Here is a 27,700-nt window from a genome sequence, read left to right as displayed (position 1 = left end):
ACAGCCAAAGTGCCAATCAAATGCAGGACACTTAAGGCAGGCATTACACGACATGAAAAACCCAGACAAATTTTGAAACATGATTTACAGCCATCTTATATTATTTTATACATCCTGTACCTCCAAGTCTGAAAGTATTTAAAGTAAAGTAATCTGCGCCTGTTAGCGGAGAACAAGCTCTTAAAAAGATGTAATTTAATTTGGCAAATTTGCCTGCAGGAAATAAAATATGTTGCAACTGCCTGCTGACTCTATAAACCAAAGCAAATTAATTTGAAGTTGAAGTTTAAAGCAATTTCCATTTTCTTTTTTAATTCTATTTTTCATTCAGACACATTGTCAAAATATCTTTGGAAATACCACACGCTCACACATCCCATTAGCTGCACACCATGACCACCACAAACAAGCTGCTGAGTGATTACACAGCTTTAAACGCTGTCGACTTACATGGCAGATGAAACAAGGAAACCACTCCTCCTGCAGAGCTTCTTGGCCTTGAACTGAAGACAAACTGGTAGCCAGCTTCTTCAGAGTTGTTGTGGAATGCACCCTGCATGGTGTTGTTTATTATTGGCTCAAAGTGTGCTAAAACAGCTCAGCCTGCCTGCTCTTTAATGTGGATATTAATAACTTATGGGTTGAACTATCAAAAGGCATACACAAGTCTGCTGTGATTGCTTTGTGGGAGGGTGTGACAATGAGAAATGAAACAAAAGAGCAAATAATAAAGAATTTATGCTGGGAGATGTAGCGAGAGCGGCGACTGCAGGTAGTATGGGCCTGGAAACCTGCCACCACTCTTATTAGCACCTTTAACCGCTAATTAGATAATCTGCACGGTTGTGCTGTTTGCCTGGAATGAATATAATTTCCGTGTGTGCAGAAAATGTCCAGTGATTAATGAAATCGTCAAGATCAGCGTCCCCAGATACCCACAAGCCAGTGTTCTGTTTTTTATTGCATTCACTCATCCAGATATTCTCCGTTCCAGCGCTTGAATGCAGCCTTTCAGTGTGAAACAATGGCTGCTACAGTAACCGCAGACACGGCTGCCGTGACAATGAGGCTCAATGGAGAACTCTTAAGCGTTAAGATGAGCCTTCAGAATGAAAGAGGAAGCGGCGGCAGCAGACCTGTGCTTCTTTTCTAGCAACATGTGAAGAAAAAAAAAAATCACATTTCCAGGATTGCGTAATCTGACATAAACAGCTTTGAAGACAGCTTTGTCCCGCTCTTTTTGTGCGCTGCACACAAAAGCAATTGTGCTTTTTTTTCATCCAACGTGCATTATGGTGCTTTTCATCATCTTTTAAATGCAGTAAAAGGAGATCTGTGGCCTTCCAAGTACAACGTGAGAATGTAATTGAACCTTGGAAACAAGGTTGACAGCCAAACAATATGCTCCAGTGTGACCTTTGAGCTTGTGTTGGAATATTTCTGGAGTTTGTGTGTCCTGTGCACATGTCAGGGAACTATCAATCATCCATTTCCTGTTTTTCATTTTAAAAAAGTGCACAGGCTGGGTGGCGCCGATAGCGCAGCGGCAGCGCGCGCACCATGTTGCGAGGCTTTGCTCCTCGCGCGGGCGGCCCGGGTTCGCGTCCGGCCTGTGGCCACTTTCCCGCATGTCTCTCCCCACTCTCTCCCTGTTTCCGACTCTATCCACTGTCCTATCAATAAAGGCAAAAAGGCCAAAAATAAACCTTTAAAAAAAAAAAAAAAAAAGTGCACAGGCTGCAAAAATAGTGGTGTATTGATAACAAAATGAGCGCATAGTGTTAAAAAGGGTCAAATATTGGGGTCAAATATTGAATCCCCAGAGTTTGTCACCCACTCATAAAACACAGTAAGCAGATGCGACGTGGTTTATAAAGCACCACGTGCAGATTAAGAGCTTCCGCCCCGCGATCAATGGATCATCAAGACCCTCCAATTATAGAGGAGGCTCCGTCCTGAAGGCTCTGTTTGGTGCTAATGATAGAAGAAGTCAATTAAAGTTGCTAATTAAATGATAAGCATAAATTAAAACGCAGGTCAAGCAATTGAACTGTTGAGTTTTTAAGCAGCAATATCTCTGAATGTGCTGAGGGGGGCATCAACAAGTCTTTTGGTGCAAACTCAGACGTGTTTCAGAAGCAACTGGAGCCGTGCACACAGGAACAGGGTGAGAACTTTGAAATAGTTAAAGTCAAAGTTTGAAAACAGATAAATTTGTTATTTATTTTAGTGCAAAAATAAATACTGCTTTTTGTCCAAATGAGAAGTTTGTATTTGTTACCTTTGCTGGTGCTCTTTTTCATCAGCGGCGTATGAATGTGTGTGAATGGGGTAACTTACTTATAATGGTCACTTCACACAGCAGCCTCTGCCATCAGTGTGTGAATAATGAAGGTGTGACCTGTGGTGTAGAAGACAAGGAAAGTGCTCTACAAGCTGAAGTCCATTTACCATTTGATGTCTCTGTTGGAGGAGGGGTTTTTTTCCCCTCTATGGTAGAGTCATTTTGTCTCTCCGTTGAGACAACTGTCTCTATGGCAGCTCTGTCCTTTTGGCATTTCTGTGTTGTTTGTGGGTGTTTTAAGATTCCTGTCATGTCTTCTTGTGTTTGTTTTGCGTCGGTTGGTTTATTTTCTGTCTGTTGCTTTTATTGTCTGCGGTAAAGCACTACACAAATAAAGTACAGGCCCTCTGCCACTAGTGTGTGAATGTGTAGGTGTGACCTACAGTGTAAAAGCTCTTTGAGCAGTCAGAAGACTAGAAAAGCAACGAAGCTCAAGTCTATTTTGCCTTTACCATGAAACGGACATGAAGACTATCAGATTCTGTAAACATAAAAAAAAAGACACTGCAGAGGTCGGTTGTTAGGCAACAACATATTTTATTTCTTTTCCTGTTTTATACACTGTTTAGAAAATAAAACACATTGAATAAATACAAATTTAGAAAGCAACAGATTTTCGCCGTATTCTCACAGCAACACATGGTTATTCTTACAGATCTCTCAGGACTAGCGGAGGGAGTCGCGTCACAGAATCCACCCTAAAGCAGACTTGGGCCACACACTGCGATGAAACACTTACGACTGGGCATGCAGATGCTGAAGTGGTCCCCATTTACAGACACAGAGAGAATGGATTGGCACATTGATAAGACGTAGAGAACATCTAGAAACAACCGGGGAGGGGGGGAAGAGGAAGAAAAGAAAACATCTACTGTATATACATGTAAAATAAATAAAGAGAAATTAGGTCCAAGACAAGTTTACTGTACAGATATGTCCATCGGATGTGACCGACGTCTTTCCTTCACCCTCAGTATACCTTCATCATCAGCCTCAGCCATGATTCTATAGAGTTCAATATAGTACAGTACAACATGGGATGTTCACCAACAGCAGATTGCACCATTTACAGTGTTACAAACAAACAAATATCAGCCAGCGGTCATAATCAACTGCTATTCCTTTTTCAGTGTTTGTTCATAATAAGGCAGGACACAGCTGAACTCTTGAGTCCTGTCATTCAGGTGTACAACAGGAAGTCCGGCTGCTTTGACAGTGGCTTAGATAGAAAATTAACTCTAGCATTCCTGTTTGGTGTCCTCTGGTTCGGTGGTGTAAAGTGGCACAAAGGAATACAGGTTGGATCAGAGTGCCAAGGAAAAGCAAAATGAAAGAAAGAAGAAGAAGAAGGTTTCAGTAATATGTTACAAGTTGTCCAGCAGGCTTTGTCGGTCAATCTTTATGACAGACAGCGTTTCATCCAGGCATGGCGAAGAACACAACCAGAGCTGTTTACATTGGACTTAGGAGGCAGGAGTAGTGATCCAGGATGCAGAATCCAGGATCCAGACCTTATCCTTTCAGAGGGGCGAGCATGGAGGGTTTGGTGCTATCTGACCTCCAAGCAGTCCAGGTATTCCTGGGCCAGGTCGTAGCAGAACCGGTACTGCTCCTGAAAGGAGAATAAAAAGGTTTTAGATGTCAACAGCAAATCGTTTTTTTTTTTTATTATCTACAAGTCCTTCGATCTTCCTTCGTTCAAATATGAAGAGCATTCATGAAGAAAAAAAATGTTCTTTCTTTGTTATTAATCTACTTCTTCTTCCACCAGACGTTATGCAGGTTATTATAGTTGAATTATATTTTAAGTTTCTAAAGAAAGAGCCATTAAGCTCTTTGTGGACCCTTTATAATTGTGCCATTGAGCATTTTAAGTAAGTCAGAGACAAAACATGATAGCCAAGTCTTTTGATAAAAATAGAGACAAAAAACGTACAAAACTTCAATTTACGATTTGTTGTTTATACACTTCTGGTGCCCTTACATACGTCACATTCTCCACAAAAAGTATGCTTAGACAAACAAAAGCCTAAGTTGCAGTAGGTCCAATATGAAATCTGACTCTTCATCAACACATTTCTTGTGTTGACGGGAACCGAGATTGATTGATCCTGCTAAGACAGAGTTCAACATCTCAGAGTTAAAGCCTTTCAATACCACAAAGGATGGACTTTCACAGCAAAGTGTGAAAGATTGATGGAATACCATGAGAGAAGATATTGAATGAATTGTTGAAGGATTCAGTAGAATATATTTATATTTATTTTTCAGTTCTTCCCAGCTTATAAACAATATATTTTTTAGCTGTATTGCCAATTGAAATAGCATAACTTGACCTTCGGTATGTAAGAGGGATAAGGTCAGCTTCCATGCACCGCCTTGGGCATCTGTGAGTGATACGATCGACTATTTAGAGAAAGAAGGATGAGATATTTTGGAAAAAAAACCAAACATCCTATGCATATACTGTATAGGACAAAATCAGCAAAGAGATGAGACTTTCCACAGGGGGAACCAACATCGCAAACAAAAATCCTCACATGAGCTATAAAGGTCACATATTATGCAAAATGCAATTATTGCATTTCTCGAACACTAATATGTGTCTCCAGTCTTTCTGCAAACCCTCCTATTATATGGCCATACTCTCCGTCTTTTGCCTGCTCCACTTTTTGAAAATCTTTGCTCAAATAGGCCCTTTCAAAATTCCCCCTTCATTATATCACGAAGGGCAGTAACCTGTCCCCCAGGTGGGTGACACTCCCACATTGAAAGCAAGCCAGAGTTAGATCCCCTTCCAGAGAGGGGGCGTGGTCGAAAACAGCTCATTTACATTTAAAGCTACAGACACAGAAACAGCCTGTTTTGTGTAGGGCTGAAATAGTGGGGTTTATAGACATGATAGGTAAAGGATCAGAGTGGATTTAGAACAACAAAGAGACTCTTTTGAACTGGTTTTAAAGAAGGAAAATAAGTGACATTTAATGAAACAGAGTGGGCAAGTAGGTTTTATTATAACCAAAAAGAAGGCCACTGAATCTGACCAAGAATTACAACAGTCTGTTGTTTCTTAAACGTGTGGAACTAGAATTATTTATTTTCCAGAGCCTTATCATACAGATTAAACATAAAAACACAACTTTAAAGATAAAGTTGACAACTAGAGGAACAACAGGAGTGTACTTAGAAACAGAATCAGGCTAGCTGTTCCTGTCTTCATGCTAGGCAAAGCTAAGCTAACCCTTTTCCTGATGTATCTTCAAGGGACTCCCTGATAACAAGAGAATATTTAATCATAGCTTCAACTCTGCTTTATAATTAACAAGAATGTAAAAGAGCAGTATCAATGAATTGATCTCCTTGTGTTTGTCAGAAATATGCCTATACGTGTATTTGCAAAGATGTCAAAGTAATCCGCTGCAGATTTGCATGTTAAGTAGGAGGTTTAGTGCCACAGACAGGGTAGGGGAGTTGCAGAGTGTTTGAAGAGAATGCATGTCGGTTGAGGTGTATTCATGGGGTTTGTTTATTGTAGCAAAAACATGGAATGTCTCCAGCCTTATCCTTTAAACCTTTAATGTACTTGGGTTGTTTGCCATGCATCTGCAATGCACAAGATGAAAACATATTGAATGTGCCTTTGAAACACTGTTTATGCTTGTCCTTAGAAATCAATGTCAGTCTGCCAAGATACAGCCATGCCTATGATCAATATGAGCCCCAAAAACAAAGGTCATAGACCCTTTATTTCAGCTCTACATAAAGAGGGCTGTTAGGATTCATTTGGTGTATGGTGATGCCTAATCTGCTTACTCAAAAGCATTCATGTCTTGAGGTTACTGTGGGTGGAGACATTGGTAACACTGTTGCCTCTAGAGCTTAATTTTCTCTGTGACTGCAGAATGTCAGATTCACATTTTAAAAAAAACAACAACCTTAAATTGAATCTAAAAAAACCAGACGTGTTAATCAAAAGTGATATTTTCAATAAGCAGTTACATAAAAAATTAAGCAAACAACAGCAAACTCACCATGAAGCTTAATATGTCACTACTCTGTGTCAAGACGGAGGTTATCTTACAGCCATGTTAGCTGTAGCTAGCAAACAATGCATACACTGACCATGTTTTCTTTATATGACCTTGTGGCACAGTTCAGATTTTGACCCATCCGTACCATTACACTCGACTTCTGTTATGCTTTACTTCATTATTCCTTCATATAATGTTGTATGTGTTGAATACTCTAATATGTGGTTGTTTGTTTTGGCAGCTGTCACACTCAGTGTGGTAGCTTCAGTAATTATACTGTTTCATGACAGTCAAAGAGCAATGGGCCTTATTAAGAGCTGTCTGTCTGATGTTTGTACACCAGCAATGTGTAATTTCAAACATGTTCTAGTTTAAAGGAAGTGTTTTTAATTGTGTCAAAATGACTAAAATACATCAAGCATAGACTTCAGGTATATGTTAGTCTTACATCTGGCCCTAAGTATGTGCACAGTCTTTGCGAAAACATAGCCTACTGTGTGTTGGCATGTTTCATCGTTTTAAAAGGAGAATAACTATGAGGATTGTAATGTAAAACGGTAATCACATCACACGGAAAATCACAGCTTATTAAATACACAGAAGTAATTTCATTTTAGCGTAGCTTTACATTTGACAGTTGGGCAGCAGAGACGTGACAGTGTTAGCTTGGGCGTCAGGATGTGATCAGGTTAACTCATCTCAAATCACCGCCACCATCACCCACATGAACATGACCTCAAGCCATTTTAAACTTGTAGCTTTTTTTTTTTTTTTTTTTTTTTAGAGATTCCTGTGTGGTAAACATGTTTGTCAGTTGCGAGTATTTTGGGGACTTTTGTGACAAAGTATGAAGTATGATACTGCCCATTTTTTGAGTGTTTGATCTTCTCCAGCATTTCTAAATGCTGTGTTTAGATCTCTATGTGTCTTTTGAGATCTTTATTTTCCACTGAACTGGAACTGAAAATTTTAAGAATTGCCTCTTCAGCTTTCGATTTTTTTGGTGTGTGTGCACTCAACTGGGAAGCTGATGTTTATTTGTTTATTAATTTGATGATTCAAAGCTGATGTCATAATTGGTTGCAGGCTTTTAACAACTTCCTATCAAAGATGTCCCGCCCTTCTTGACTAACTAATAATGTTCAGTAAGACAATGCGCAAGAGTTTACCTTTTAAGTTACACTTGCACCTGTATCAGTGCATTACAAGCTATGGAAATATTTTGAGGGTTACCATTAGCTGTCAGGATTGCCAAAACAGAAAGAGTCAGAGAGCTGCACAGAAACTAAATGGTGTGGACTTTAAAGAATGCAATGGAAATCAGACCTCCCAAAACATACTGCGTCTTATTTACAGGTGAATGTGATATTCTGGGTTTTACGGTGTATACAAGTAGAATATTTCATGTCATTGTCTTCTTTGAGTGAAGTTTTTCATGTTGACTTTCCTATCTTGGGGTGGCTGTGACTCATTTGGTAGAGTCATCATCTCTCAACCAAAAGGGTTCGATCCTCAGCTCCTATAGCAACATGTCCGATGTGTCCTTGGGCAAAACACTTAACTCCCAAATTGCTCCCCCTGCTGCATCAGGGCAGTATGAATGTGTATGAATGAGATTAGTTACTTCTGATGGTCCGTTTAGATAGCAACCTCTGCCATCAGTGTGTGGATGGGGCTTCGAGTAGTTAGAAGACTAGAAAATCACTATATAAGCTCAAGTCCATTTATCTGAGGCAGCAGACATATATATATATATATACACTACTCTGTATACACTTCTCCATGCTCACCATTGTCTCCACCATGTTGGGCTTGGAGTTCCGCAGTGTTTTGGCAGCAAAGAAAACGTCCGCTACACTGTGGTGCCGAATCATTTCCAGGATCATGGTGCAGGCGCAGAAAGTTCCGCTTCGACCGCCACCGTTCCTACTCCAGGAAAGACACGCAGACACAAACGCACACACACACACACACACACCGACACCGACACACACACACACACACACACACACACACACACACACACACACACACACACACACACATAAACACAAGGAAAAGAAGAATTGAGACATGAGTGACCTAATAAAGATGTGGTAGAGCGGCTCAGACAGCCTCTCTGAGGGGGGAGCTTTAGAATGAAATGTCACAGTATGACTGAGCACAGATCAAGCATGCTGTCAGAAAAAGGCCAACTGGCAGACTTTCAAGATGAATATCAGAGCAAAGTTCTCATTAAAATACAGGAGCGGGGATTTAATCAGATATGAGATGACTAACACATATTCTGACCTCCACAGATCTAAAGGGATAATGCTAATGCAGCTAATGTACTCACTCACTAAATGGGAAGTGAAGTTACTCTCTGTAACTCAGATTTAATGGTTTTAATCATTTTAAATTAAACCAGCTCTTTTTTCTTTTTTTTTATCAAGGCATGTTTAAGTAGACATAGTAAAGGGAACATTATCATTCTGCATGGCCTTGTATAAGAACACATTTATCTTGAGGTCCAAATATTCACAGAGAATCTGAAAGCTGTTTCATTTCCTTTTTTATGCAGTGGAAAATAAAATTCATGAGCAGATGTTCAATTTAGTACTAGATTTGAAAGTCTGATAAAAAAATTTTTGGAATCCATATGCAGCGACTGTAGCTTAAAATCGAATAATTGTGCTAATCTGTACAAAAAGCTTTTAGACTGCTGAACAGGCTGTGGAGGCTGTAATGTATTCCTTCTGGTCATAGTGTGTTAACTTGAGTATGACAACAAAGGATCCGTACAGAGCAAGCTTTCTGTTTCAATGTGCAACATTGACATCGTCGTTGAACGTACTCTATTCCTCAGGTCTGTTCCACCCCTTTGTCTTTACTACGGTCAACACTGAGGGGGTGTTTATAGTGGGTGTGAGGATGGAGTAGCAGAGAGAATCACTCCCATGATTCACCTCCGGACTCGAGGTCATCTTTTGTTTTGATTAAGAGCCCCCTGCTGTCCGAATTTACATACTGTTCAAGATTCAAGATTCAAGATTTGTCACGTGCTCATACAGATGTGGAGTGAAATGTAAGGACTTTTCCGCAGGCCGTGCAAAAACAATAATAACAATAAACACACAGTTTCACAATAATAGAATAGAATATACCGTAAATTCCGTACTATTGAGCGCACCTGGATATAAGTAATAAGTAAATAAATGTATTTGTACATATATAAGCCGCACTTGATTATAAGCCGCAGGTGTCCACGCTATAACAAGAGCTATTTACACAGACGTAGGCTACCGGTAACATCCGCAAATACTGTAGCGTCCGTTAAAGGACGACGAGAGCGTTCAAATAATAACTTTTAATAACCCGATCACTGTCGGCCGTGACCACGCCGTTTACAGCAGAGAGCAACACATAACTTGCCGTAACAATCCAACTCTCTCCCCTCCAGCGTTCTCTCATACAGCCACTCAACACGTTCTCGCTGGTGCATTCACTGACTCTCCACATAATCGGAATTATGAACACATTATCAACTACTGACTTTACAACATGAACCGTTACAATACGAAGCCTAGCCGACGGTGTCTGTAACACGGCTGATGAAAAAGATGACCGTAATATATTTCACAAGAAAAAGTCCATCCATTCACTGCCTCAGAATGACTTCATTACTCACTTCCTCAGTCTCTGTTGTCGCTGTCAGTGTCATCTTAACGTGCAGCAGCTCTGTTAGCTTCTTTGATAGCCAGGTCGATCGCCTTTAACTTGAAAGCTACATCATATGTATTTCTCCGTGTGTTTTCCATGATGAGGGTGCGTGCATGAAGCGCAAAATGACTGATATTAAGATCCGACGTGACGAAGTCAAATGTTTTTGCGGCAGAAGCTCATTGTCCCCCATAAAAAATCCATGCATTAGCCGCACCGGAGTAGAAGCCGCAGTGCTCGAAGTGTGAGAAAAAAGTAGCGGCTTATAGTCCGGAATTTACGGTAACTAAAAAATAATGAAGTGTTACAAAAATATGTGTTCAAGTGAGATGTGTTTGTTTGTATTTAAAACATAAAAGCCTTTGAATTGCTCTCTTTAAAGTCACCACGCTTCATTGAAAAAAACTCTTTTAACTGTTAGATTCCCCTGCTCAACATTGAACTAATTGAGCGGAACATGGGGGCTGCTTTACTGCTGCCTCAATCATAATGTTTTTATGCTTTCTAAGTTGACTTTGGAGTTGTGGATCGTTATTATGGATCGAACGGAAAAAAAAATGTGTTCAAGAAAAAATAACACCACAAAATGAAACACCTGTCCGGGTTATAAAAGACCCTCGACTCCCATGTTCTGCATCGTAAAAGGACTGTGTTCTTGCTGCTTTAAAAAGAGCAACAACTTAAAATAAAAGGTCTCCTCGGTAGAGACAAAGTCTGAGTCTGTCAAAACAAACACCATTAGGGGACGTTTGTAAATCTAACTGTTTTACTGCAGCTGTCAAAAGCATTATGCATCTTTTATACCTATATTTCACTAAGTATCCATCATCTGTGAATGTGTGGCCCAAGCTATCACCCTGTCAGTCTAAAACAGAAGTAGCAGATAAAAACAAACGTTTGTATGGATAAAGTTGTTTGCAGGTACACTCACAGGCAGTGGACAATGGTGCGTCCCTCTCCACACTCCCTCTGCCAGTTATGAACCTGAGCCAGGAGGCTGATGAAGGCTTTCTTGGAGTCGGGCACGTCGCGGTACGGAGACCAACGCAGGAATTGGAAGTGACGCACCACCAGCTGGCCTTCCTGCAACTAAAAGAGAGCAAGAGTATTGGAAAGTGGAGAGAAAGTTAGTAAAGGTTTTATGTTTTTTTCCAATAGAAGCCATCCTACAGTTATGTCTTAGGCTCATGTGTTCTGCTCCACACATATTCAGATGTCGATCAGGTTATCAGCCAGAGGGGAATCTGTCAACACTTCGAACCTGCTTAAGTTCAATCTTGGTTCTCCCGTTCTTTACTTGTGTGTGGCTATAAAAGTTGCAGTGAGTAGAAATGTACTGTAACTCACAGTCAAGTTACATAATACTGGGGATGATCTTATTATTGACCAACATGCACCACAGTTGAAAGTATCGAGCAGCAACAGCTGGAGCAGAAAGGCTGTAAATCCCTCAAAGTTTGCTGTACATAAAGTCCAAGTGAATAAAAAGACCAGCGGCTGTGTTGTCTTAGTCATGACGTATACATGAGTTTTAAAACACCAGCTGGGGATTAACCCATATTCATGCTCTAAATGTTGTGGAAAACTTACGTCACAAATCAAACAATCTTGATTCTTTACTAGATCTACTCCAAGCTGGTGTTTGGATTTTTCCCCCCCCCAGACAAACTGACACTTCCTGTGTTAAGTGTTGATAGATGTTGGGAGATGAAACCTTGAAGATACTGTAACTGGTGGGATTTCTTTTTAAAATCCCAGCTATGTTAATGTGCAGATATTCACAGAAAATAAAGAAGTCTTCATTCAGGAGACACTTCAGTGAGGCGACACCTGCGAGCCAGTTCACACAGACTTTACACTGACAGGCGTCCTTCTCACCATCTCCAATCAGTCTCTCCCTCTGTTCTGTCAATACCTTGTCATCTCGCACCAGTGCTGCACTTAAATCCGCCTCTGAAGCATCCACCCACAGGCTCCGACTGGGCTTAACTTATTTTGTCATCACTCCTCAAATCAAAGAGTGACGAGGTCGGAGCTTAGAGGGCAAACTCAAACTATGTTGAGCTGCTGCAACAACTATTTCAAACATGCAAACATGAGTTGTCTGAACTATGTGTGAGAGCATGCATGTGTGTAAATGGTTATCCTTGTGATGGTTTATTCTTAGTTTAATGCTTAAACAATGCTGAAGGGAAAGCTTTTTTTTTTTTTGTGAGACTGGTGTTAAAGTCTAACTGGACATCAACCCTCAAAGTCGCGTATTATACCCTGACACGAAGCCTTTCTCAACCAAACTTCAACTGTTTGCTACTTCAACCGTGTATTTGGATTAGTTAAGGTGCAAACACTGCTTGGGGTAATTTAGGAAAATAATCCCAGTTTCGGTCAATATGTCTTCAACCGTGACTTTAGGTTTCACGAATTTAGATTGACTTTCCAAGCCAATTAAAGCACACCAGAGCAAGACCAGGAAGTGCTCTACTAGGATACATACAAAGATAGTAATGTCTACTTTCGTACAAGTTGCAAACCCATCCCTCGCCCTACTATTGGTCAGAGAATTCAAAGGGTATTTTTGTCAAGTCATAAGTTTGGTTAAAGGCTTAAAGTACCCAGGTAAAAAGTGTTGTTGTTTGGTTACAAAAACTCAAGGCACTTCCTACATCTACTGGAGAAATGAGTACCTTCTTAGGACAGAGGCTAGCAGTGTCTTGATCTGTGGAGTCTGTCTCCTCGGTGTCCTGCAGAGAGGCCGTGTGGGAACAGTTTTTGATTTGGTGTTGAGATGTTTAAGGGGCTGGGTGGGAGTGGGAGGTTGATGGAGGCACTGACAGGGAAGGTTTAGATTAAAGGGTGGCCCAGGGGTCAAAAGTTTTTTTTTGAGGCATTTGGACAGAGACAGATCCTAGCTGGGACTAGCTGCTGGAATAACCTACAGGAGACTTCTGAGGATCTAAAGGAGCTACTTAAGGTCACAGTGTGGGAGCTAGAAGAGGTGGTACGGTGTAGAGTGGGAGCTGGAGCTACTCTATGATGCTCAACCATTAATGTAACCACAGAAAAACAACACATTCAATAACAAAAGAACGGCAAAATAAAATATTGGATATGGTTCACAACAAGAATTTCAGTAAGTTTGTCGCATCGTTACATAAAGTGTCTGACAGGATGAAACAGGTCTACAGACTTTATGTGGCTATTAATAATATCATGTCGCTAGGAAAGAAAGAAGGTTAATAATGCTGTATATCATTCTCACTGCTGGCACCCATAGGTCACTGTTCAGAATCCTTTTATTAGTGCCGGGCTTCATTAACCCTCTTTAAAAAAAATGAGCCAGTAAATGCCTCCGACAGCAACACAGTGCTGGACCAGTTCTCTGCGGAGGGACGACTTGAGCCAACGTTTTTGTCCATATCCAACATTACAGCAAAAACATGTCGACAGATAAGAAAACTTAACATCTAATTAAAGAGCAATGGAGCCATTTACTCTGTCAAACTGACACGTCAAGGCAGCGTGGATTGATTCAGAGAGCACACTTCGATCTTAATGTTTGTTTCTATTTGAAGGAAGTCATTAAAGGCATTGAAGTCCTTCCATGAGATAAAGTCATGGAAACTTGTCACGGAGACTTTAGCCAAGCATTGCTGAGCTAGTTAGTAACTCTGTGTGTTCACAAATGAAACACATCCCTTTTTGTTTGCAGTAGCTCAGTGGTTAGGGACTTGTGTTTGGAACCAGACCAACTCACAAAGTCAGTCTAGCAGCTGCAGAGGTGCCAGTTCACTTCCTGAGCACTGCCGAGTTGCCCTTGAACCCCCAACTTCTCGGTGACTCAACTCGGTGTTCAACTGAGTGCACCTTAGGCATTGTTGAGCCAGCTTACTCCAAGACAGTCTGGGTATACTGAACTTCGTGGGGTAGCCTTTAGATATGTTAAAATATCCCTCATTTGGTTTCTCCACCATCTTTTTTGAACAGAATCCTGATATCTGTTCATGGTGGTCTGTGTCCACTTACCCGGGTGATGTTCTGAACCCCAAAGAGACGGATGATAACATCATCATCGGACGTCCTGGATAAGAGCTCGACCGTCATCGGCCCAAACTGCTGCAACCCGGGTTCAGGCCAATACTGCAGACAAGGCTGAGAAATGGAAGGGGGAGGGGGGTGGGGGGGTTGAGAAAGAGAATAAAATAGAATGTAAAGAGCAATAAGGGAGAAGGGAAAGGGAATGATGAGACAACAGATGAGAGGAAGAGAGGGAGAGAAAAAGAAAGGATCGAGATGAAGAGGAGACGTGAGAGGAAAAGAGAGGTTAACAGGTCATTAGCCCACGCTTGCTTGCGGCAGGACAAATCATTATGTCAGCAGTCAGTGATGTTGAAGCCCGGTAACAAGACACCTGAGTATTGACAGCAGAGACAATTAGCCTAAATGACAATGATTATCTACAAATAGCAACCGTAAATTAAATGAGAGAGGAAAAAAAAAAAAAAAACGCTCGTTCCCCAGAACAATCCTTCACATGAGCAGCGGTCACCTAGCATGAATTATGCATGAGCGGAAATCATTACCATTAGCACATTATAAATTAATGGAGTAGGAGACCTTGGCTATGCCTGGGAGAGATAAACAGGAAGTTAGCCAAGAGGTTGGTGCACGCAAAAAGCCAAGGTCTCCCATCACCGCGACTTGAGAAACACGTCCCTCTGGCCAACAGGATGGGGGGGGGACGGGGACGCGGCGATGACATGCTGACGTGTGCTGCGGTCACTTTAGGGTTGAGGGGACCCCTGGAGTAGGAAGTGATAATGGCATTCCACATTGACAGAAGGGTATTAACAGGTCACATTGGAAAAGGAGGGGAGATAAATATTTATACGTTGAGACAAGAGACAGGCAGCTCCGACTCAGGAGGGCAAACTGAGAGTGTCTGCTAATCCAGTGGCAAGCCACAGACAAGAAAGGAGAAGAAGAAGAAGGAGAAGGAGAGAGTGACAGAGGGGGAAGGACAGGTTGCAGCTGACAGGCACGCCTGGAAATGTTGAGCGGGGGAATCTAACATGACACGTGACAGAGTGGCGATAGGGAGACGTCAGGACAAACCCACGCATGAGCAAACACGGGGGAAACGATAAGAACGTGTTAACCACTGTATGCAAACGACATGGACGGTTCGATGCAGGATGGAAGCTCTGCGGTTAGAGGCCAGACGTGATGATCCATCCTTACTGTACTGTGCGTCACATTCACCTTTAATCTGAAGGTCCGGGGCCGAGTGACTGACATGCTGTCACTGCTGACAGGCGTTGGTATTTATGGATCAACAACACACGTCGAAGCAGGATATGTTTTTTGATTTAAATTCATGTGTCAAAGTGCTGAGATGAACCCTTTCAAAAGTGTCTCTTTGAGATTCTTGATGCTGCTCAAGCTGTTTTTATATATTTGAGATTTATTTGGGAGACAGGACATAGAGTGGATAGAGTTGGAAATCAAAGAGAGAGAAAGTGGGGAATGACTTGTGGGAAAAGAGCTGGACTTGAGGTTGGACTTGAACCTGGGCCGCCCGCTTCAAGGACTCTGTACATGAAGCACACAAACTAACCACTTGGCCACCTCATTGCTGTTTTCAGATTCCTGCTGTGGTCTCTAATTAAACAAACACTCAAGTCAAAGCGTTACGAACAAAACTGTAGGTCACGCAATTTGTTTGATTGATTAAAATCCAATATGTTGACGTTCAATCATTTGTGGGGCCGGAGACTTTACTTTCATGATGAAACATTCAGGACGGTTTGGATAAAAACATTTTGACTAATAATTCTTGTTTTTGTATTTATTTTCATTTGATGTATTCAATATTAATTATGTTTTTTTTTTTGTTTTTTTTTGGTTATGCAGATTTTAGGGCCAGGAAAACACTTCACAGAGATTACATCTCAAGGAGAAAAAAATCAGCGTAGACGCTTTGGGGACTTATTTCTAACAAGAGTTAGAAGAATTTATTATCATTAAATCCTCAAAATTGAAACGTTTATAGTTATTCTTTTACTTTTTTTTAAAACTACATGTTGCATGTAGGGTACACCACATGTGGGAACAGCACTGATTAACACTACAAAGAACTAGAAAAGGCCAAACCATCTCAGCCAACACTTTTTTCACAACCCTTGACTTTGAGTAACAGAATTCAAGTGTAATGAGCTCTGCGTCTTGTTGGGGTTGGGATTCACATGTAATTTTCCTTTCACACAGAAAGGAAAAGAGCTCCTCATCTTTGAGAATATTTACACTTTTTTATTTTTTTATTTCTCAGGTTGGAGGACTTCTTCTTTTAAGCACATTCTGCTGGTTAAGTAGGCAGCATTTAGGAAGGAGCCCGCCTGCATGTTCTTCTACATTGTTGCTTACTTTGTTATTTATCTCCTTTGACTCAGGTCTGAAACTTCCACTGGTAGGGAAACTGTCGAAAATTGGATCGGACACTCCACATTCCTCGTATGTCTTTCAGGTAGAAAGTGATTTGAAATGCTTCAAAAAGCTACTTGTGTCAGAAAGTGAACCTCGGTGAAAATCTGGTGCAAAACTCTATCACAAGAACATTTAAACACGAGGGCTGATTTTGAAGGCCAAACAAATGTGAATATTTAGAGGAATATTGAAATGAATTAGTTTGAATATATGTGATACCTGTCAAGCTTTGGAGAGTTAAAGGGATACTTCACCCATTTGCATGAAGCTTTGTATCAATAGAAACATGGTAGCAGTGTTGAATGGTCGTGAATCCAGAACTCATTTTGCCCTGAGACGAGAAAAATATGTTTTTCTTTGCCTGGAAGTTTTCTTCATGTGATGCAATATGACACTTTTTGCAGATGAATTTTCAGCATACTAGATTTTGTGCTCAAAAGTCAACGTGTCCTTATGAATTAATTTCTCAAGAACTTGTGTCCAGATGTATTGTGTTCTCCCCAGCTGCTTGATGGGGACTATTGAGCATTATGACGACATGCTAGTGAGGCTAGCTAGGCTTAGCTCGCTGTCAAGAGTTCTCTGATAGATGCTTGCTGAAGTCAGATTTTACACAAAGTTCAATGCAATAAAAATGTGTCTAAGGAATACCGTAAACTACAATATGATGCCTTTTAAAATAATACTTTTTCAAGGTCAATTCACGAGAGAACCAAACAGCCTTAAAGTGATATATCTCGTCATGGAAGTTGGTTCAAACATGTTTAACAGAGGACGCTGGCGGTGCTGTCCTATCTCCAAACAAAGTTTAACAGAATATCACGACTCAAAGACAATCTCGACATTTACAGTTATTGCTGAACAGATTCACACAAATATCTGGCTCCACTTACAAACTGGACTTTTGCTCAAATGAAAAATGTGTCTGAATTTGCATCTATTTGTCCTGACCTTGAATGCAACTGCACTGCAGAAATAAGCAATTCTGCTTTCGAATGAATGTAAGAAACACTTCATGATCAGAACTCAGCGGTGATGCAGTGATTTGTATATCACATGAGGCAGGCAGATAATTATAAAGTTTGAGCTCAACATGATAAGATGAAAATAAAATGCCTTCTACTGCCAGCACATGATGTGTAGACAGTTTAATCTTGCTGCTTTAAAAGCCCCCGCCTCCTCTTACCCAGGCAGAGTTGGACTGGTTCAGCTGGTTGAGCATCACCACAGAGGTGCAGCCGTAGTCGTACACCAGTCTCCAGAAGTCGGTGGTGGTTCCCGGCAGCGGGTGCGGCGTTACCACGAAGGCGGCGGGCCGCAGGAAGCTGTCAGCCAGCGCTGCGTTGATGTAATTGCTGCTTTCTCCCTCAGTGGTGACAAGGAAGGCCAGGGAGCGGTCTGGCGGCAAGACGTCCATGCTGCGATTCTTCTCCCGGTTTCTGGGCATCAGGGAAATGCTGCACTCCTCCACATCCAGGTGAGGAGTCACTGAGTTCAGAGTCTAAGGGAGGAGGAGTGAGAAGGGGATGCAGGGAAGATAATAACGAGGGTTGGCACAAGTGTCTTCTCATTTTAGATGATGCGATAATGGGAAAAGTCTAAAGATTAAAATCAGCGGTGATGGACGCAGAGTAACAGAAATTTGGATCAAAGATAGATGGACGGATACTTTAAAAAAATATTCTCCGCTCAAACAGTGTCTGTGTCAATACTTGACAAGCATAACTATCTCTGGAAAACTTTAAAAACACATTAATTATCAGTCAAAACCCCCTTAAGGCTTATTGGATAAAAAACACATTCAGCTCAGTCTCATACATTATGAATACGAATATTACAGAGCAACGGAAACTGAAATGAACTGATTTTCTAACTGACGTGTTGAATGACTTCCTATTGGTTAGGACCAAATGAGGAGTCCATTATAGCTCGTGACCCTGCAGATTGTGTGTCGGTAACAAGGTGCAGTTATGAGAGTCTGTCCTGTGAGACGTCTCATATGAACAGCGCTCAGAGGGTCCTGTCGCTGTGCTGCTTTGGATAACAAAATGATATTCTTGCTGAAGGTCATCCAATAAATAACTTGATAATGCTGGCTTTAAATGCACAGGGCCGAACCATTATGAACAGATAAAAAACATGTTCTTAACGCCATATCAAGAACATGTGTATATGCAATCTATAGCTTTTCTGTTGAGCTCAAAAGCTTTCTATGTTATATTATTGTATATATTACACATATTATATTAATGCTCACCACTCTCATTATAACTAAGTATTCATTTCTTTCAGCCAGGGAGGTTTACTGATACGTATACATGGGGTCACTGACACTGCAGTACATCCATGTTTTTTTTTTTATGTATGGCTATTTTTTTGCACTGTAAAAAAGAAGCTTAGCATGGTCATGTGGCTAACCTGCTTTTTTGTTATTTACATATGTTACTTACAAATCTGTAGAAGGCTCTTTTGTCTGTTAGGATTAATGTTTGCTTGTGGTGGAGGAACATAATAACCATTTGAGCTACCAGGTTGTCCTTTCCTTCCGGCTTTTAACCACAAGGTGGGGACCAAAACTGGGCTTAAACTTAAGCGGTCCTGCTAAAAAGCTATCAAGCATGAAGAAGGACACGCTTCCCAGATATCCGCAGATATTCACAGCACATCAGATAACTTGCTAGTCTGCTGTGATATGTGTTTGTTGTGCCTTTTGTTTTCTTTCCCATTTCACAAGCTGGGGTACAAACACAGCCCAAGGACAGCTCAGGAAGCATGAAGAGAAATGCAATAACAAAACAAAGAGATTACAATCCCACACTTTAAAAGTATGTCCTGTGTGTTACCTGGAACTCCTCTCTGAGCTGTGAAGTGTTGCTCTGAGAGTCAACCTTCAGCATCTCCTTATAGGTGAGAGCAAACTCGTTGACCGGGATGGCCGTCTCTCCACACAGACAGGCCTCCAGGATGGCGTCGTGGATGAACACATACTGCTCCTAAAAGAGCGACGCAGGGACAAACATTCACAAATGAACAAAGTCGGACAAAAACACTCACCGCATTCGTGGAACTCCAAACTATTAATTGCCCACTTGTGAGGAACAATGCAGGATTTAATTACTGCTGCTGAAAGTTTGACTATTAGCAAAAAAAAATATCTGTCAAACGATTCTCATTTTGTTGCCTTGCCCACTCTAAGTCATTGTTTTCAAGCAGAAAATTGTTTATAAATGGGCCAAAAGTAGAGAAATCTCACAGCAGAGGAGCAGAACGCTGCCCACACACAGTACTTGAAAAGACGTCATGAGCTGTGCAATTAACAACCACACGAGCCGATTTGTTTTGACATCCAACCAAACAAAAGATCAAAGAGACAAGAGTACATTCAACATGACTGACATTTCACTGTCCTTCTTCCAGCCTGTTTAACATATTTAATGTGACCTGTAATTGCATCAATATGAATTCAGCTGGCAGAGCATTTCAGCTCAATGGAAAGGTGGAAAGACGAAATTATGAGGGAATAAAAACTGTTGTTTTGTTTTTTTCTATACAAACCATTCCGCCCCTGAAATAAAACTCTTTCTGTTTTCTTTAGTTAAAAACTGGAAGTTCATACCCATAGCAAACTGACAACAAACTCATGCTGTCAATGTAAAAATGACAGCAACTTTACTAGTTTAGTAAGTTATTGAAAAAGTCCCAGAGCTACCCAAAACATGTCTGTGAATTTCCTTGTTCTATCTGATCATGCCTATTGTTAGTACGAATTTCCATGAATTTGTTCAGTTTGGTGACTCTGTGAATATAACATTTAAATCTGTGTACCATCTAAGAGTAATGTTAATCATATATGGGTAAAATATCTCACAGAAGCAGAGTTAGGTTATATTGCGATGTAGCAAAGATTTTGTTCCTTGGCTGTTGTCAGACCTCGGCCGAAGCAAACCGTTAAGATAACCCACAGCCATCCACTGTTTCCCCATTTCCTCTGTGAATTTATGCTTTAAAAACAGCCTCAAACACCTCAATTTCAGCCCTGCTCAGAACAGGCTGTTTCTGTGTCCGTAGCTTTAAATGTTAATGAGCTGTGTTTGACCACGCCCCCCTCTGAGACGAGATGTGGCTCTGGCTTTCTTGCACCATACAGAGTTGTTTACAGTGAGAAGGCGGACTCTTTGGCTGAACAAAAGCCTCGCTGTGGGAGGATCACCCACCTGGGGGAGGGGCTACTGCCCTTTGTGATGTCACATTTGGCAAGAGATGGAGAGGATAGACATGACATTGTCATAATTGGGGTGTTTGTCGTGAGACTAGGGACACGTATGAGTATTACAAAAACATGGTAAAGACTTGACTTTTAAATCAATTACTGGATTACAATCCTACAACTGAAAGAATCCTACCAGGGCTCAGCATAACACCTGGCCTGCTGGTCTGAGCCCACAAGTCAAAGGAACAGTAGCATGGAGTCTGTTATCTTCCAGGCAGGTGGCCTGGGTTCAAGTCCGACCTGTGGCACCTTTTTACCGCATGTCATTCCCCGTTCTATCTCTCGCCCTTATTTCCAACTCTGTGCACTGTGCTATCTCTTCAATAAAGGCACAGAACAGATTTCCTGTGATACTGGTGTTTTGTCTATGAGATCTTGTTAATCTGTAAAGAAGGGCAAGACCAAACCGAGCTTTTAAGACAAATACATGGAATTCTGTTAAATGTGCAAATAACAAGACTTACAGCTTTCCTGATTTTGTGTTTTCAGCTTGTTATGCTGCTGCAGTACTTTAGCTGAAAATATGTACGTCCTCACCTTCTTATTTCGAATTCAGAGTTTAATCGTTATGAAGTGTATTTACGCTGTAATCTTCCAAGTCTGAGAAATGTACCAGAACATTTCCTCCTCCACCGGCATTCATGTAAAAATGTTGTTTCAGAGGCTTTTCCAGCCTGAAAAATAAACTAAATGCTGTAAATGAAAGACTACAAGCTGAGGAAATAAAACGTGTGAGCTTGTGGTGAACAGTGTCAGCCTCTCTGACCACAGGGCCGCCCTCCCACTTACTTCAGTCTGGATCATGTTGATTCGTCGGGAGCAGAGGGTCTTGACACAGTTGTAGATGTCCACCACTCCTTCACACTCAGCCATATCCAGCATGACATCCAGCACAATGTAGCAGCCGGTCCTGCCTGCCCCCATGCTGTTACAGAGGAGAGAGGAGAAGGATCGACATGCCTGAATACAACAGTGAAATGAGAACGTCTCAGCGGGGGGGCTCAAAAGTCTAGAATAATGAGACGCTTTGTTCTGGAAAGAAAGGAAAGACATACAGTGACCATTATGCTCTGGTATCAAAGAAAAATCGAAATTGGAGGTTTGAAATCTATTCAGTGAGTGCTGAGACTTTTAAAAATGCTCTATGGAGTGCCCTATGGCTTCCATGTGTGGGTCTAACACAGCGTTAACATCTCGAGTGGGTGTTTGTGAAGGCATCAGCACACTCTAGGAACACTTTGGTTACTTGCAAACCCATGTTTAAGTGCCTGTACTGGGATCTTTTATGCCTCAAGAAACACATTTGTCTTCATACTGATGCCGCTCTTATTTTCTCCAAAATCGAATAAAAACATCTCGCCGCCGTGCATCAATACTGTTGAAGCAGCCCATCGTTTCTGATAAGATGCAGAGGGATCAGTGCTTCATCAGAATTAGAAGCAGCAATGAGCTGTGGCACAGAGGCAGATGGGCTTTCAAATTAAACTACAGGATCATCGAAGTAACACAGTTATTAATGTACACCTTCATTGCTCCTGTGATATTTACCAATGTTCATATTTCTCTTGACTGCTCAGCTTATACTGCGACATGTTTAACACACACACACACACTATATATATACACACACACACACACTATATATACACACACACACACACACACACACACACACACACACACACACACACACACACACACACACACACACACACACACACACACACACACACACACACACACACACACACACACACACACACACACACAGTATATATGTAGGGTTGGCTTGGTGGCTCATTGTACAATCAGGTAATGAAATGTAGAGCATGGAAGACAAACAATGAGATCTTTTCTTAAGATCTAACTTTGTGAGTTTAATAGACTTGATGCCTTTGTTAAGAAAATTAGCAGTTTTTATTTATTTATTTTTTAATTACAGAAACCATGTGAAAGTAACGACACAAACGTGTCTGATCGTCTCTGACTCTATTTGGAGTTATGTGTGTGTGTGTGTGTGTGTGTGTGTGTGTGTGTGTGTGTGTTACTGTGTGAATGCAGCGCCTTTAATTCTGAGTTCACAATCGTCTTCGAGCACATCATACCACAAACAAACCAACCACGACAACTGTTGACAAATACCTCCCGTATCTCGGAGGAAGAATGACAGTTTTTGTCGATGGAGTCTGGTAGCTTAAAGAGAGATATTTAACGAACGTTTCAGGAGAAAAGAAGCATCTTACAGTCTGACATATTTGTCATTAAGAGCCCAAATATGTAAAAATAGGACGCTGGTTGATGAGAAAAAACCTGCCAACCAATGAGCCAAAGCCTCTTGTTGTCTGGGTGTAATTCCAACATTCAACAAGCATACTATAAATCCTGAAATAATGACCGGGGCCTTTATTTACTAAACTACTAAACAGGAAGAAGCCGATCTTTATATGAACAAAGGGAAGCTGATATATCTAATCCTCCATGTATGATAAGTCGAATTGATCATTTTTGGTACATAGTGAATGTTTTTGAACAAATAAATACACTCTGCCTTTCAAAGGGATTCTAAATGTACTGTAACTGCTCCCGTCTGATGTTTGAAATAACTCCATGTAACGATCACGAGTGAGGCATACTGCTATTGACTGCATGTGGGGAAAAGAAACACGTGAGAGTCCGTCCACTCTGATCCTCTTCGCCTCTTCTTTTCTCATTTTCGAGCACACCAACTCTAATTTTCCCTGACTCGCTCCCTTCGTTTCTTCGTGTTTCCTGTCTCCTATGGGTGCTTCTGTTCACTTTCAGTGACTGGTCTGAGTGAAGCATTTGATTGGCTGAATCGCACTTGTGATGATTACAGTACTCAAGTAAAGGCAAGAAAAGCAGCACCTTTTAAAATATACTCCAGTTAAAATGGGAAATGTCAGTGAATCAGCATGATAACAAGTCAACCCAGCTTGTAAAACTTTATCAATACAGGCTGCCACCCTGGACATTATAAGTCCAAATTGACTCCCAGTTACTATTTTGAGTAATTTTGGTAAGCTGTTTTTACACATGCACTTCTATTAAAAAAAACTAAAAAAAACAAAAACATCCAGCCCCTGAAATGAGTTTCTTAATCTAACATGTTTCTGGCAGCATGAGGTGTTCTTCATCGGAGGAAGAGATCTCACGAGGAAAGATGTGTTCCAAAAAAAGATGATGCAGAAATGTGAGCTGACCGATGAGGCCACAGAATCCAACAACTAAAATGACAGTGGTTTCCTGTGTATCGATGCTTTGTGTAATTTGACATATCCACAGAATTGATGAACGAGCATACTGGCGAGCATTAAAACAGTGTAAAGATTTTTTCCACTAAGATCACACCTATCCTGTGATTTAAATGTTAACCTCCCCACACACTCGTTGTCCTGCTGCGTTCACACATCGACGAGTCCCGTACGAAAGGGCTGAACGGAAAAGGTCCAGATAAAGTCAGGAAAAAATATTTCAGGCATTTGCGTTCCCTCACGTAGCTCGGCTAAGAAACTTTTCAGTAGTTCTACGCGTGATTAAAAACAGCTAAACAAAGAATAATGCCCTTCACTAAAAAGGCACACAGCTTCCTTGATTGTGCATTTTCGTGCTGCCTACATCTCTGTGAAATAATTATTTTTTGGGTGTGACTGTCACTTTTGTGCTTTCCTCCTACACATGCACAGCACCAAGATGCTGAAAGTTATTTTAGTAAGATTAAAAAAAAAAAAAGCACAGAGTCGAGAAGGAATAAATATGGCACAGTGTTGAACATAAAAGAAAAAAACATATTTGAGACGAGACATATCAAAGCCTTACAGCAGATATTTGTTGAAGGTCATTGTCAGGATGGAAGGTGAATCGTTACCTGCAGTGGACCACCACAGGCCCGGCGTCAGGAGGTGTCGAGGCCTTGACCCGGCGCAGGAAAGCCAGCAGGCCGGTAGCGTGGTACGGCACGCCGTGCTCAGGCCATGAGGTGAAGTGAAACTGGCACACCTCATGTTTGGCAGGGTAACCTCTCTGAAAGAAAGACGTTGAATAAAATGCTATTGTTAGTTAGCATACCAAACAGACAGACGCAGAAATGTATTGTTAGATAGCACAGAAAGCGTTGAGGTAAAAATAATGCCAGGTTATGACTCACCCTCTCCATGGCGAAGGTGCGGACGGTGTACTCTGCCAGCGTTTCTGTCTTCAGTAGTGTTATCTTAATGTCACCGTAGAGCTCAGTGTCATCAGGCCAATACTTACAACACTTCATCTGGACGAAACACAAACATCTTCAGTTTAAAAAGGTTCACACACACACACGGCAACAAACCTTCACAGCACCAGGAACCAAAATGTATACCAACAGACGTATTTCATGGGTCTAATCCTGCTGTGGCCTTTGCTAAATGTTTGGACTTTGCTACAGTTATTCCAATCTAAGTCACCATCATATCTCAGACATAAATATGTTGTCGCCAGGGTGAGATAAGACACACTTTTTATTGATGATTTCTGGAGGCATTTCTGACTTTGTAAATTGAACTTAGTGTCAGAGGTTTTATTTTCCTCTCTCTCTACACAAACCTTAAAGATTGAAGTCAGTGACTTGTCTTTTTTTAAAATTGATTCAGTGCTTTTTAGAGGCGTTATCTCCGACTACAGGCTGCATTTTGTTTTCAAAGTCTCTACACTTCTTCAGCTACAAAGCCTGAACAAGATAATTGTACAGTACATACAGGTATGCCGCTGAGGATGGGGACTGAATCTGCACTGCTTTATGATGGGTGAGATGTCAAAACAATCCTTTGTTCCTACATGGCTTTTTTTTTAACAACCCTGTGTGTTTTTTATGCTACTTTTCTGCACTTTTATATTGTTCTGAATTTCTGATTTGCTTTTCCTTTAGAAACCCGACTGACACAAAATTCGCTGGAATACCATATCTTTACATTTTTTGTTTCATTAAGGCTACACTAAATTCACACAATTGTCTCTGACGTTACATTTGGTTGGGGTTATGACATTGTTATTTGATGGATTATGTTTAAAGGTAAAATAACACATAAAGGTCACATCAAGAACACCTTACCATGTTTTTCTAGCACTAATGTGTCCCTTGTCTCTCAAACCCCCCAGTTATGATACAAGTCCATCCTCTCCATCTTTAGCCTGCTCCACTTTTCAGAAAATGTGTGCTCAAACAGGGTGTTTAAAGATTTTCCCGTCATGACATCACAAAGGGCAGTAGCCCCTCCCCTTACACAGCGAGCTGTTTGTTCTCCCCTCTGATTCTGCCTTCTCACCATAAACAATAGGACACAGAGTGAGAGAGCCTGAGCCCTTCCAGAGAGGGGCGTGGTCAGAGACAGCTCATTTGCATTTAAAGCTACAGACACAGAAACAACCTGTTCTGAGCATGGTGAAATAGAGCGGGTTATAGGCATGATAGACACAGGATCAGAATGGATTCAGACAAAGACATGTCACACACGTGTTTTAGGGATTTAAACTGGCTAATAGGGAGGATAATACGTGACCTTTAACTACTGTGTCAGGTTGCAAACACTATTCCAAGGGGAATCTGGGAAATGGTTACAATTTCACAGCTTTCCAGCAGGACATCGAGCTATATATCAGTTTAAAATAACACTCTTAATAACCCTTAAAGACTACATTAGCGCTCAACCATCAAGCCATCATTATTGTTTGGTCCATTGCAAGAGTGTTTGAAAAGAATGTAGACCTGATTAATGCCTATCTTATGGTATCCTAATTAGCTAGAAATATATGGAGCACTAAATTCAAACTGAAGGACTCATGAATATACTGAGAATTCATATCTGAATGACTTGTCAAAAAAATGTTTAATGTGCACAAACCTTTATCCTTCTTTATCATTGCTAATGAAGGTTCACACATGCATATGTATATTAAGGTATTGGTGCTTTGCATAAAACACACATTTGCATGTTGTGACATTTACAGTATATGAAAAACAAGCCACAGAGACTGCTGCCATGGCATGATGTATAAATGCAGGAAATCCTCTCTAGCCCGTCAGATGTCTTCCTACTTTAATATTTTCTTAAAGAGGGTTTATTCAGACAGCTCACCCTTATTGCAGCACCAGAACATCGTTTGTTTTCGGGCTCTGACCTCATCATTCTTCACAGTTTTATTTTACTTGTCGAAATTTGAGGAGTGGTGGGGTGATATCTTAAGCTATTTTAGTCGGAGCCTACAGTTGGATGCAAGAGCCCCATACTGGTGTAGGTCAGAGCTGGCAATGAAAGAGCAAAGGGAGGGAGAGGCCGGAAATTGTGCAGCTTAAATAGACCGCCATTTGAAAGGCAATGTTGTCAGGTGATTGCGGATAATGACGAATGTTGAGTGCGAAAACAATGCAACTCGAGTTTCCTGCTTGAACGAGCTCATTCAAATCTTTCTGTCTGCATGTATTCTGAAAGAAGCTGACCTGGTTCCACAGGAAACGTTTCAGATGGATGTTAATTTAGCTTTTGTCTAACTGTAAGTTGTTTACCTTGAGCTGTGGCTAGCAGAAATCTCTGGATTTATCTGAGTCCCTCCCTCTTTAATATGTGCTAACTTGAACACAGCAGTACATCATTATGCTCTATCAGTGATCACAATTCCCAACCTGGTTGTGACATCAAAAGGAAATTGTAAACATATCAATAACATACATGGATAAAGAAGAAACACGTATAAGCTATACAGTATATATGTTGCCAGATATGTTACAGGCTCTCCTGTTCTGTACAGATTCAGGAACATTCAAGAGAACAGAGGACATGATGTTCCTCCATAGGCCTTCATAAACATCAAAGCTTTGACCTTGGA

The 27,700-nt window shown here is 41.0% G+C and overlaps 1 protein-coding gene across 8 annotated transcripts in view; it reads right to left on the bottom strand.

The window, feature by feature from the left end:
• Positions 1-2,865: 2,865 nt before the first annotated feature.
• Positions 2,866-27,700, bottom strand: part of LOC306839691 (receptor-type tyrosine-protein phosphatase U-like) — a 203,289-nt gene continuing 178,454 nt past the window's right edge. For all 8 annotated transcript variants that reach the window (XM_079368506.1, XM_079368508.1, XM_079368511.1 and 5 more), the window contains 9 exons: positions 24,993-25,109; positions 24,714-24,868; positions 21,617-21,752; positions 19,401-19,550; positions 17,744-18,058; positions 14,101-14,226; positions 11,009-11,166; positions 8,166-8,301; positions 2,866-3,956 (listed from right to left, as the gene is read on the bottom strand). In XM_079368506.1, the coding sequence (XP_079224632.1) occupies positions 3,894-3,956; positions 8,166-8,301; positions 11,009-11,166; positions 14,101-14,226; positions 17,744-18,058; positions 19,401-19,550; positions 21,617-21,752; positions 24,714-24,868; positions 24,993-25,109 (1,356 nt within the window). In that variant the 3' untranslated portion in view covers positions 2,866-3,893. The remainder of the gene's footprint in view (positions 3,957-8,165; positions 8,302-11,008; positions 11,167-14,100; positions 14,227-17,743; positions 18,059-19,400; positions 19,551-21,616; positions 21,753-24,713; positions 24,869-24,992; positions 25,110-27,700) is intronic.

The sequence above is a fragment of the Symphodus melops genome (genome assembly GCF_947650265.1).
Source record: "Symphodus melops genome assembly, chromosome: 18".
Taxonomy (NCBI): Eukaryota; Metazoa; Chordata; class Actinopteri; order Labriformes; family Labridae; genus Symphodus; species Symphodus melops.
Note: the sequence above shows the minus strand (reverse complement) of the source record. Positions and strands in the feature narration are given on the sequence as shown.